General features: G+C 35.1%; 1 protein-coding gene across 28 annotated transcripts in view; it reads left to right on the forward strand.

Annotated features, from left to right (window-relative positions):
• Nucleotides 1-12,295, forward strand: part of RIMS1 (regulating synaptic membrane exocytosis 1) — a 420,732-nt gene that overhangs the window by 70,844 nt on the left and 337,593 nt on the right. For 27 of the 28 annotated variants that reach the window (XM_036024349.1, XM_036024352.1, XM_036024323.1 and 24 more), the window contains exon 2: nucleotides 5,710-5,790. The exons of the other annotated variant lie outside the window; for it this stretch is intronic. In XM_036024349.1, coding sequence (XP_035880242.1) covers nucleotides 5,710-5,790 — 81 coding nt within the window. The remainder of the gene's footprint in view (nucleotides 1-5,709; nucleotides 5,791-12,295) is intronic. 28 annotated transcript variants of the gene reach the window in all.

Here is a 12,295-nt window from a genome sequence, read left to right on the forward strand (position 1 = left end):
CTGAGATACTGGACTTTGTAACTTTGTGATTAATTTTTATTAGTTTCCATTCGTGTTTCAAGTATTAATGGCAGGAGGGGATTTTTGTAATGATGGAAAGGACATTACTTTGATGCCGAATAGACCCTTGATACAAATTTTGGCTTTTTAAAATATCAACATTTGCCATTTATTATTGGAAAAAATAGTGTAATCTCTCAGATCTATAATTTATTCATCTGTCAAGATGGACAATCATATATCTTTGCAGGATATTGTGAAAACTAAATGAGATATACTGTGAACATTTTGGTTCATAGAAGGAGTTTATATAAACTGAAGCTTTTATCTCTTAACTTTACTTAGAAAAATCAGAAGAAAAGGGGATTGATTTTCTGTCTTTACTATTAAGACATTGCTCTATGTACAATTTTTTAAAAGTTATATTTGGTAAGGTATCAGTATAGTAGATGTTAAAATAATATCTCACTGGTTTAAAGCAGTTATATAGTTGGCAATGAAAAATGTTTTCCACTAAATTAGTCATATGGTAACAAATACATTTTTTCTTGCTGAGAACCTTAGTTAAATCAAATAAAACAAATAAGGAGAGTTATTCAAATCATAAAACTTATTAGCCATAAATTAATTTATAGTTTATAAATATTTTATAGAAATACTCTGTAATCTTACAAAAAAGGTATTACCTAGAATCTGTTCTAAATCACTGTTTTAGCATGTAAAATTAGTTATTCAAGCTTAATTGTTTTTTTTTAAACTCATTCATTCATTTAACAAAGGTTTAGTGACTTTTTTGTCAGGACTATTCTAGGCTCTTGCAGTATGTCAGTGAGCCAGTGATCCTTCCTGTTGAGTGGTTCTTATTTCACCAGTGGGAGGCCGTACATTTTAGTAAGTAGCAGAGCAAGGTCAAGGGTATTGGAAGTATGTGGCTGTGGTAGTGAAGGAGAAGCAGAGTACAGTAGGACAATCAGAGTAGGAACCACAAAAAACTGACCTGTGAGTGAGGACTAGAAGGAGGTATCAGGGTTTGTCATGCCAAAATCAGGGAAGAGCATTGCAGACACAGGGAAGTGCCTCCAGGCAAGATCGCCCCTGGCATGTCTGAAGAAGACCAGCATGGAGGCTGTTCTGTCTGGAGCAGAGTGACTAGTGGGGGAGGGAGCCATAGGAGATGAACTTGGAGAGTAATGGGAAGCCAGATTATATTCTAAAAACTCTGGTATTGTAGATGAGTAAACTGGGGAGCTATTGCAAGATTTTGTTTGAACAAAGGAGTCATGGTCAGACTTTTCTTTCAAAAGAGTCAGGTTGGCTGTTGTGTTTAGAATAAACTCTAGGAGAAGGACAAATGTAGCCTGGTGACTAGTTAAAAGTCTGTGGTGGGAATCCAAGTAGAAGGTGGTAGTGGCTGGGACAATCATGGAGGAGGTGAGAAATGGTCAGGTTGGGACATAGTTTGAAAGGAGAACCAATCTGGTGGATTAGATGGACACACGGGATGAAAGAAAAGAGGAGTAAAGACTAAATTTTTAGCCTGAACAGCTAGAGAAATGTGTCTGCAATTCAGCCAAGATGGAGATGCCTGCTGGAATATTGGGGGGTGGTGGGAGAAGATGAAGAATTTTATTTTGGAAATGTTGATTTTGAGAAGTCTATTAGAAATTCAAAGGAAAATATTGAGGGGCTGTTGGATGTCTGGAGTTAATAGAGGATTGAGCTAGAGATAGGAATTTTGCATGTATTTTAAGTACTTTTGGCTAATGACATGTGGAAGAGGGGTTTGAAGCCTTGACTGTGAGTTTTAGAAGAAAATAGCAGCTACAAAGCCTGTAAGATCTTTTCTTGTCTATTTTTCCTGGTTTATATATTTTTAGTCAGTGATCAGAAAATCAAAAGATTGTATATTTGGAAAATGTTTCATTCTCTTAAATTTGTTGTTTTGATTGCCCCTAAGGTCTCTTATGACAAATGCAGACTAGCATAATAACATTTGGCGAATAAGCACAAATACACTCCCCTGTTTGGGTATAATTGTTGTCTCCATTGGTGATGGAAGAAACCTAGTAAAATTCTAAAACCAAAAGACTGAGAATAAAATGTAAACATGTCACAATCTATTTGCCAGCTTTAGTACACAATAACTAGCTTCCAGAAATTAGTCATGAAAGATAAAATGATTGTGATAAAGTTCAAAATGAGATAAGGTTTCATAAAATAGTATGGTTTTGGGTTTTTTTTTTTTTTTTTTTTTTTTTGCAGATGGGGAGCCAGCAGAAGTGGGAGGGGCAGGCACTAGTGATTGCAGGCACCAAAATGGAAACTGAAAAGAGAGAAAGTAATTATGTAAATTGTAATTTTGGTGAGGCCTTGAGGATTTTTAATTTACATACTGTATTTGGAAGCACACTTAGTTCTTGTTTGGAGAGATGAAAGCCTTCGTAGCCTCATCAGCAGGCTTATGGCAATGCTAGTTTCTCCCGTGTGTAGTGCACAGAAGAGTAGAAGTGGCTGAGTGGGCAGTTGGCAGCCATTCATCGCATTGATTACAGTCATTCATAAAACCCAGCAGCACTGAGGGCGGAGACAGGAGCATTCCCTTGAGGTGGTTGCAGAATGTCTTATTTGCATAAATCTTCAGTGATGCCTGAGTAGTGAGGGAATGCTCACTGCAGTTTGAAGACTGTTAGGAGCCCATGTCTGATAAATCCCTAAGTAATTAAATACTTTGCAAAGAATAAGAGGTTAAAACCTTTGAACTCCTAGTCTCTCAGCCTATAGTAAGTCTGGAAAGTCAGCATTGTGGCACCATTTGTGGCCTCCCTCTGTCTGGCTGAAGGAATAAATTATATGTAGAGAAATAGCTGCAACATGCTGAAATGTCATTGTTGTGTTTCTTAGAGTAAGAGGGGTCCGTCTTATTATAATAACTTTAATGCATGGCAGATAATGGAAAGTGCTGGGGCCAAACATTTTCTATACATTAGAACTGTCAAAATTCTTACATTTTATCCCCCAAGCTGTGATATGCCAGACACAACAATTATAATTTTAGAGACATGTTAATCTACACAGGCTAACAAAAATCTTAAAAGTATTTTATGTTTCTTTATGTGTCTGTGTATCTGAGTGTAGGGCTTTCTTGTATCTAGAAAAAATTTTGGCTACAAAGAAGTCAAATTAGAAAATGTAGGAGTATATACTATAAAATACATATTACCATAGTTTTGAGTCCCCTTAAATTGGTTGAACAATTAGCAATCTGGAATAAATAGATTTTTCCCCCTAAAAACTCAGATTCAGTAGCTAGCTATATTACTTTAGTCCTGTGTTCAGGATATATGTTAGCATGAAAAATATAGTTTTCCTGCTTTTTAAAATTAATTAAAGCATATTAATTGATTCAAGTAAATATATTTTAAATTAAGTATATATATATGAGTTAATTTTAGATATATTGCTGTTGGGTATTTATGTGTTTATTTTCATTATCTAATAGAATTTAAAAGTTCAGACATTTAAATAAAGTTTTCATTTGAATGGTTTTATAGTATGAACAGGCACAGTAGTATGTCAACTGTTGTAATTTTAAACCAAAATTACTCGGTACTTGAGATTAGATGAGAGTTTTCTTTTTTTAAAGTATATTTTATTGATTATGCTATTACAGTTATCCCATTTTTTTCTCCCCTTTATCACCCTCCATCCTGTACCCTCCTCCCCCCAGCATTCTCCCTCCCCTTAGTTCCTGTCCATGAGTCTTACATATAAGTTCTTTGGCTTCTCCATTTCCTATACTATTATTAACCTCCCCATCTCTATTTTGTACCTACCAATTATGCTTCTTATTCCCTGTCTTTCCCTCAAAAAAAAAGTTTTTCTTAGAAACCTACCCTAATGCTGGCTGATATTCCACATTTATTAGAAAAGAATCAACTTAAAAGCATATTTAAGGAAAAGTAATTAAGTAGCAGATTTATTTCAAACCTTTGTTATTAAATATCGGAAACTTTAAGGAAAAAAGAAAATGAACTAAGATAGAAGGTTGCATGTAGTTTCTCACAGATACAGTTCTTCAAAAAATTTTCCAGAGTTGGTGATATTTCCGATATTTTCACAAACCAGTCCATGTAGACTAAAACATGCCTTATGTGTTATTTTAAGTTGGGTGAGAATTGCTAAAGATTTTCCAGTGCCATGAAATTTAACTTCCCAGACATTGTACTCTATATAAGTTAGATTAAAACTTCAGAGTTCGTAAATCCCAGGATGTTACTTCTCCCTAACAACTGCCTTATTGAATGTTCTCCTAACTCTGCAGACTGAGTGGCCATCTCCCATACAACTGCAATAAAACAGAAGGTCTTGTGGTTCTGGTAGATGTTCTGGGCTTGCATCTCTTGACCAATCCATTAAGAGTTTAGCATTATCTCTTGACAAGTCACTTTTTTTTCTTCACCCCAAGGGGGACATGTGTTGAGGTTTTGCACTGGCACCATTTTCTTTGCTCGTCATGTCACATACTGATTTCAAGTCTTACTTGACCTTGTGTGGTTGAGCAGTGTGTTTGTGTACACATTTCTGTGCGTTGTGTCTGTGTTTCCCTGCACCATTTCCTTCAGAAGTGGAGAATTTAGCCCTCGCAGCTTTTAGCTCTGGGAAAGTTTATCTGCCACTGCCTCACCAATAATCCACTTCTGGAAAAAACATGACTGTCCCTAAATATAAGTAGTGTAGTCAGCCCTCCAAGAAACCTCCATGAAAGTTTAAGAACACAATTTATGTTTGAGAATCCTGGGACCCAACGGGATATTTCCATTTAGGAAAGTCTAACGTGAGGGTCTCAGCTTTATAACCAAGGCATCCCTATTTAAAGCAATGTGTGTTTTAAAGCTTTTGAGATGAAGGAATATTAGAGCTATAGGGGTGTTTTGTGATTTCTGCCCATTAATCTCTGTGGTGCTCTGTAAGCCCTGTTGACATGAGGGTAAGAGTGTGTCCTTCTGCTGCCCTTCAGAACTCTGGTGTATCATCCGCCCTCTGCATTTATATATCCTGTGGTGGAGGACTAAGACATGAAGACCTTTTACTACTTTTTCACATTGTGAATGCATCTTCTCTATTTATTTTACACACACATGTACACACTTACTTTAAATGTGAATATTTTCTTCTAACTCTTCGTCTTTTTTTAGCTTGAAGGGGATTTTTGAACATGAGGCTGTCTGGACGCCTCTCAGATCTCTTTTTTTATTAAGACGAAGACCTGTGTTGTAATGATGGCACAAAATAGGAGTCCATATCTTTTAGTAAAGAGCCAAAGCTACAGAAAATTCTGCTCCTCTTTTAACATATCACCACGACAGCTGTTCCTATTTTTAAACCTTTCAGATGTCTTCATATGGTGAGGGCAAAGCTTTCAGTAGCATTTCTTCTATGGGGAGAGCTTCTGACAATCATTTATTGGTGCTAAAAAGAAAGTCAAATACAGAGGCTAGCACAGATTGTATTTGGGTATAACTGAGCTCTTGGAACCCCGAGTCAACAATTTCTAGCCCTAAGGGCTTTTCTAGGGCCTCCAGGTTACTGTTTAAGGGGCTTGCAAAGATTTCCCCCCAGACTGTGTTTTTAGTACCGTGTTTAATTTCCAGGTTTGTTCTACCCTTTTTATAATTAATAGTGCATTGTGCTGTCTATCATGCGCCCCAGGTGTGTTGTCAGGGACATGGCGAAGCCTGCTGCCTGCAAAACACCAAGAAATGCTGAAACCCAGGCCCACCAACCTTCACCGTGAGTATGGCATTGGTTTTATTGACTGAAAATGTCGTCTTACACAAATCACTGGTTACAAAATTTATTAATTCACATTACATGTGGGCATAGATACTCTGGCTACTCTAATGTATGTATGCGTAATAAAAAGGCTACTATTGAATTAGATAAAATGATCTAGAAACATGAGCTCTATGTTAAGTATCCTTGTTAAGTGATATTTCTAATACTGTATTAGGAGCATAAAACTAATTAGAGGAAAAGGACACATTTTGGGCTCTAGGGTGACAAATTCTATACCTTTTTGATTTGGAATGCATGTGGGCTGGAGACTAAGACTCTGGGAAAGTAGGGGGGCAAGGTACACAGAGAGGGGTGGGGCATGTGAATAAGGGAAAGGCATCGGCGGTCTGTCACCCACTTTCACATTAGTTGTTTAAAGGTAGTGGACACTCTGAAAGAGTGGATTGCCCACCTGCTTTTATTTTTATTATTGTAACCTCATGTATAGATTCTAGTGAAGAGTTAAATGACCAGCCAAAGGGGAAAGCAGGAAGTAGAGAAGAAACCAAATAAGTAAACTCTGGGTTGCAAACGTGGATTTTGATTAGATAAAATGTAAAGGGCTTTGAAATTCTGCACAGTAACAAGATATAGTCAATCTTCTGAGAAGAATTATGCTTCTGGTAAGAAAAATTAAACAGTCCCTTAAAGTATCTCAGCAGCAGCAGTACTCTTAGCCTAACTACTATAGCCAAGTAGTTACTACCTGGGAAATACCTCCTTCCAAGATTTTTAGCAAAAGCCTTTGAAGAAATGTGTCCTAAGAGTGATTTTCAAATAGATTTCTTCAGCTATCTGAAAATTCTTTGAAGCAAAACTAGAATAAAATGATAAAATTATAAAAAGTCTGCAAGAAAAAAATAATTTTTTTAATACTTTTGCTGTGACAAGTAATTTTTATTAGCATTGGCAAAGACCCAAATTAAATGATGTATTTAAATGTTTATATTATGTATACTACATACAGTCATAAATAATTTGAAATTATTTATGCTTTAGGATATAACATTTTGTTAAATAAATTTCAGGATGCTTATAGATTTATTATAAGTATCCTGAAATAAGGGTATAGATTTTATAGATGCTTATAGATTTTATCTCAGTGAACATACTTGAAAATTGTTCTACCTTTAACCAGTAGTTCTTAAGGACTAAATATAATTTTGATTTAACCATAGTGAAGATGATTTATAAGTACATTGAAAATAAGTACAAGGCTTGAAGTACTGTCAATGATGTTGCCATTTTTTAATACTGTAAAGCCATTTTTCTGATGATAGAAAAACTTATGATTCTCATGTTCAGTCCTATGTTCTAGGTCATAAGAATATTTTACTTATATTAGGATTCAAACAATTTCTTGGAAATTTTTTGAGGAGTTCACATTTATTTTAAAATACATTCCACATATTGAGGTTTCATTTAAATCATCATCCCTCCCAACAAGACTTCAGATTTTTCCCCTTATTTATGTGTTTATTTTTTTATTTTCCATAGACTTAGAGTTGTGGAAATCTGTTGCAATCCCTTTCTTATTATATACTTTTCTAACTAAATAGTAAACCTTTCTGTGGGTAACTTGAAGAATTTAAAATTTGCACTCATTCCTTATTTTCTATTGGTTCTTATTAGCTAGTGGTGCATGCCACCTATGTACCTTTCTAGGTTGCTACGAAAAGGCAATAATAAATTGAAGGCAGGGGGTGATTAAGCTTGGGCTCTAGCTTGTAGGTCAGTGTTTTTCAATGTCCTAACCTATTCGTGGGTCTGAAAATCAATACAGGCTAGTTTTTTGTTTGTTTTTAATTTTGAATGGAATAGATTAGAAAATATAAGAATGCAATTTTGACTGGTATTAGTAGGATAAATTTAGATTTCTATATATGGTAACTGGGTCAAACTATAAATAAACACTAACTTAATTATAAGGTTGTGGGAATGGGTTTTAATTAGGAGAGTGGCTTAGTCAGGTTTTTATTCCATGTATATGTGTGTATATATATACTATGTATTACTTTACTTTGGCAGAGGTGAGGAAAGTGGAGTAGGAATCTGATGTGGGCAGAACTAGAAACAAGCAAATCAGTTAATAGACTATTGTAATAGTCCATAGAAATATGATAAGGACTTGACCTACAGCAGAAGCAGAGGGTGTGAGAAGGAAACATCTCAAGACCTGAGTAAGAAGTCAAATGAGATTGTCAACTTTAATATGGTTTGTAAGGAAAATGTTTTTTTTGAGGGGGGGCGGCTATCATATCATTGATTTGGGTGATTAAGAACCATTGCCTGAGAGAGAGAATTAAAGAATCAAACCAGGCCCAGGGGCAGGTGGGGAGTGAGTAGTGCAGATTTTCATGTGATAATTTTGTGGTACCTGTGCTTTATTGAAGGGTGTTGAGTCCAGGAAGTAGTTGAATATATGAACCAAAAGCTTTCAGTTAAATGGGAAAGTAGATACCATCACCAAAGGATATCTAATTAGGGAAACAATACCGGAGAGAGTCCTAGGTAAAAACAGTGCCTAAGGAATGGATAAAGGAAGAGGATCCCCAACTCAAATTAGAACTAATAGTTAAAGAAGTGGGAGAACCTGAAGCCAAGGTAGCAGAGGGATACAAGGAGAATGTCCAACAGTATCAAATGCAGCAGAAAATCAGTAAGTAACTTCAGAAATTAAAAGTGTCCTTTGGGTTTAGCCATATAGAAGTCAAGGGAGACATTTGTCGTAGCAGTTTTATACATAAGTGTGTGACTCCATTTCTGTGGGTGTGAGGAGGAAATAAGAAGTCAGGGGAAGGAGACTGATTGCACATGCCTTTTCCCCAACAACTGACTGAGCAGGAGAGGGAGCTACAGTGGTATACAGAGAAATAGGAAGTAGGGTGACTGTACTTGTGTAACTTGGTCACACAAGTATGTCTAGATTGGTGGACACACATGCCAATATAATTTATATCTTTGATAACTATGTGCATAAAACGTCCAAAGATTGTTTACTTAGTTATTAAAATGTCAGTCATGTTTTAAGCATGCTATGTAAGCCATCATCACTTAAAATATGAAATATATAAAAATATTAATGGAGTTCAACAAATTGAGTCTTATGCCTCTTATTCCTCAGGCATATGATACATTACATAAATAAAATAGAACTCCTGTTTTAAGACTTCCTTCTCAAGTTGGGGACAGCAATTATATAACCAAGTAAATTATAATACTACATGATAAATGCAACACTAGAAGTATGTTTTAAAAAAGAGAGAAAATGGTTTACTCTGTTTGGGGTTGGTGTGGTTGGGGAAGTATTTACAGACCCTCCAATAGTTACTATGAAATTTGAGGGAGGAATAGTTCAGGGGTAGGCAGGTTTGGGGCACAGAGTTTCAGGAGAGAACCTTGAGGCCCAACATAGCAGCTTGTGCTGCTGTAACATAAAGTGTGAACTCGATGCTGGAGCCTATAACTGTGTTCATGTGTGTGTGAGGGTGGGATTTCATGTATGTTTGGGGGGGTGAGTGTGGATATAAAGTGTGAAAGAGAGGAAGAAAGGAGACAGGAAGAAGTACTGCATCAGCATCTCTGAAGAATAGGACACTTGTGGAATCGGATAAAATTAGCAATACATGACTTTACTCTTAATACGGTATTTTGAAATTGGACATAATGTTATGGGGTTTTCATGTTTTTCAAAGTGACCAGGAATTTAAACATCTTAGTTTGTTTTTACATTTAAATACCACATTTTCAACTTTGCTATAACATTATAGGGTTTTATGTGTTTCAAAGTACATTTTTCACTTGTGTACTCATCAGTATCAATCGTGGATGTTCATGGGAATGAGTAGGAGAGGTAGTAGGGCAGATGTGACAATGTTTTGCAGGTAGTATAATTATAATGATTCATTAGATGTGATAATAAAGCAAAGAAGAGAAGAAATAACTCACTTTAGCTCAAGAGATTAAGTGAATGTGATAAAATTAAAAGAGAATTAATTTAGGTACTAAAACAAATTTAGGTTTCACATTAGGCTTGTGTATTAGTGGCCAATTAAAATATCCAGAAGACAGTTGGCAATTCATATCCCAAACTCAGGAGAGACTTAGATGAGATAAACTAATTTGTGAGCAATTACTTTATAGTAAAAACCATAAAGATAAATGAAATAGCATAGGGAGGTGTACAATTAGAAGGAAAGAATGTAAAAGTCAGTATAGAGGATCTCTCCAGTAGTTAAACAAAGAGCAGTGGAACTGAGTACCATAAATTATGCAAGATCATGCAAGAATAAACTCATCTCAGTTTTCCTGGAATTTTCTGTGTTTTAGTACCAAAAGTCTTGTGTCATGAGAACCCCTGCTTAGTCCTGGGAAAACTGGAATGGTTGATCACACCAGTGCTGATAAAGTTGGCATTTGAAAGTAAAAATCTAGAAAAAGAGTTGATAGCCAAGCAAAAAATATGCATAGCAAATAAAGTTTATATGACAGTGGAAGGTGACATTATTAGAAATAAATTGAATCCAGAGAGGTATGCAGATCATAGTTCAGTTCAGTCTTTTTTGTTTTGCTTTGTTTTTGTTGGTGATTGTCTGCTTTTAAAAATTAAGATATAATTCACATACCATACATACAACTCACCTTTTTAAAGGGTACAGTTGAGTGGTTTTTACAAGCTCTTGCAACTGTCACCACCATGCAACTTCAGAACATTTCGACTCTCGGAAAGAAGCCTAATGTCCATTTGCAGTCATCCCCTGTTCCTCCCAAAACCCAGCTCTTAGCAACTACTGGCCTACTTTCTGTCTCTATGAATTTACCTGTTCTGAACATTTAATATAAATGGAATCATACAATATATGATTATTGATGGCTGGCTTTTATTATTTACAATATTCTCAAGATTCATTCATGTTGTAGCATATATCAGTGTCTCATTACTTTTATTGCCCAACAATATTCCACTGTATGAACATACTTCTTTTTTGTTTATCCATTCATCAATTAATAGACATTCGGTTTGTTTTCAGTTTTTATTCTTCTATGCATAAAGCTGCTTTTAATGTTTATGTACAAGTGTTTGAGTGGACGTATATTCTTGTTCTCTGAAGTATAAGCCTAGGAGTGGAATTACTGGCCCATATGGTACATGTGTCTTTGCATTGTTTAGGAACTGTCAAGATGCTGCTCCATTTTATACTACTTCCAGCCACGTGAGAGAATTCCAATTTCTCTGCATCCTTGACAACACTTGTTACTGTTGGTCTTTTTTGTTATAGCCATCATTGTGGGTATGAAGTGGATGAATGGTTTTCTTACCATGGTTTGATTAGTATTTCCCTAGTGAATAGTGATGCTGAACATCTTTCCATGTGCTCATTGGCTATTTGTATTGCATAATGAAGGGAGGAGACTCCAAGTCGCATCTGTAAATCTCTAATATGCTGAAATAGGTCTTCTCTTCACTGAATATATAATGTTAGGTATATATTGTCTCATAATGTCTTAAGCAATTTATGTACACAAATGTATCTTTGGCAGCATATGTAAATGAAAATTTTAGAAATCTCAATTGTATTACTTTAGGTAACTTTGTACCAAACTTTAAATATTGAAGAAAAAGTTATGGAAAATAAAATTAAACATAATTACATTTTGTCATTTTAAATAATTTTTGGGATTTTCACTCTCATATTCTGTTGAGATAGAAGATTTAATCATTTTGTAGGTGTTTGTATACACTAGAGGAAGTAAATATTCAAAAATCGATACTAGACAAAAATATTGCTCCATTTTGAAAGATATCTCATTTACTAAGTAAAATTCAGCCAAGAAGAAAGTGAACATGGTTTTATATGCAAAGGCTCTTTAGCTATATATTTTATTATAGATGAAGATATTATTCAGAGACAAACAACCTCTTCTATACTATTTTTAGGCACATTTTTATTTCAAAATTGTAATGAGGGTCTTTTGTTAAGTTGAAAATAAAGTTGTTTTTATCCCACAGTAAGAGGTGCTGTTCAATGTCACAGCCTGTAGTTTTATTACCACCTGTGGTAGGGATCGTATTGAGCAGGTATATTAGAAAAATAAAATTCCAAGTAAAAAAAATACATATTTTTGCCTTAGAATTAAGTAAGTACAGCCAGTAACTTAAAAATAAGTAACACTAGGAATGCTGACATTTTCAATTTATGGTTATAATTAGGAAGTGACAGAATTTAAAAAAATGTGACTTTTACAAGTCTTCATTTTCTTTATGTGATTTGATATTTTACGCAAATCATTCTATGCCAGTTCACAAATCTTACAATGCCCCTATTCCTGCTGTAACTATTTCAAGATAATATTGTGTTTTCCTCTGACTCCCAGAAGAGAAGGTGCCTTCTCTAACTTCTAAGTGTGGTTTTTTGCAAAAGTAGAATGATAGTCATTTTATATGTAACTGCAATGTCTT

The sequence above is a fragment of the Phyllostomus discolor genome, chromosome 4 (assembly GCF_004126475.2).
Source record: "Phyllostomus discolor isolate MPI-MPIP mPhyDis1 chromosome 4, mPhyDis1.pri.v3, whole genome shotgun sequence".
Lineage (NCBI taxonomy): Eukaryota > Metazoa > Chordata > Mammalia > Chiroptera > Phyllostomidae > Phyllostomus > Phyllostomus discolor.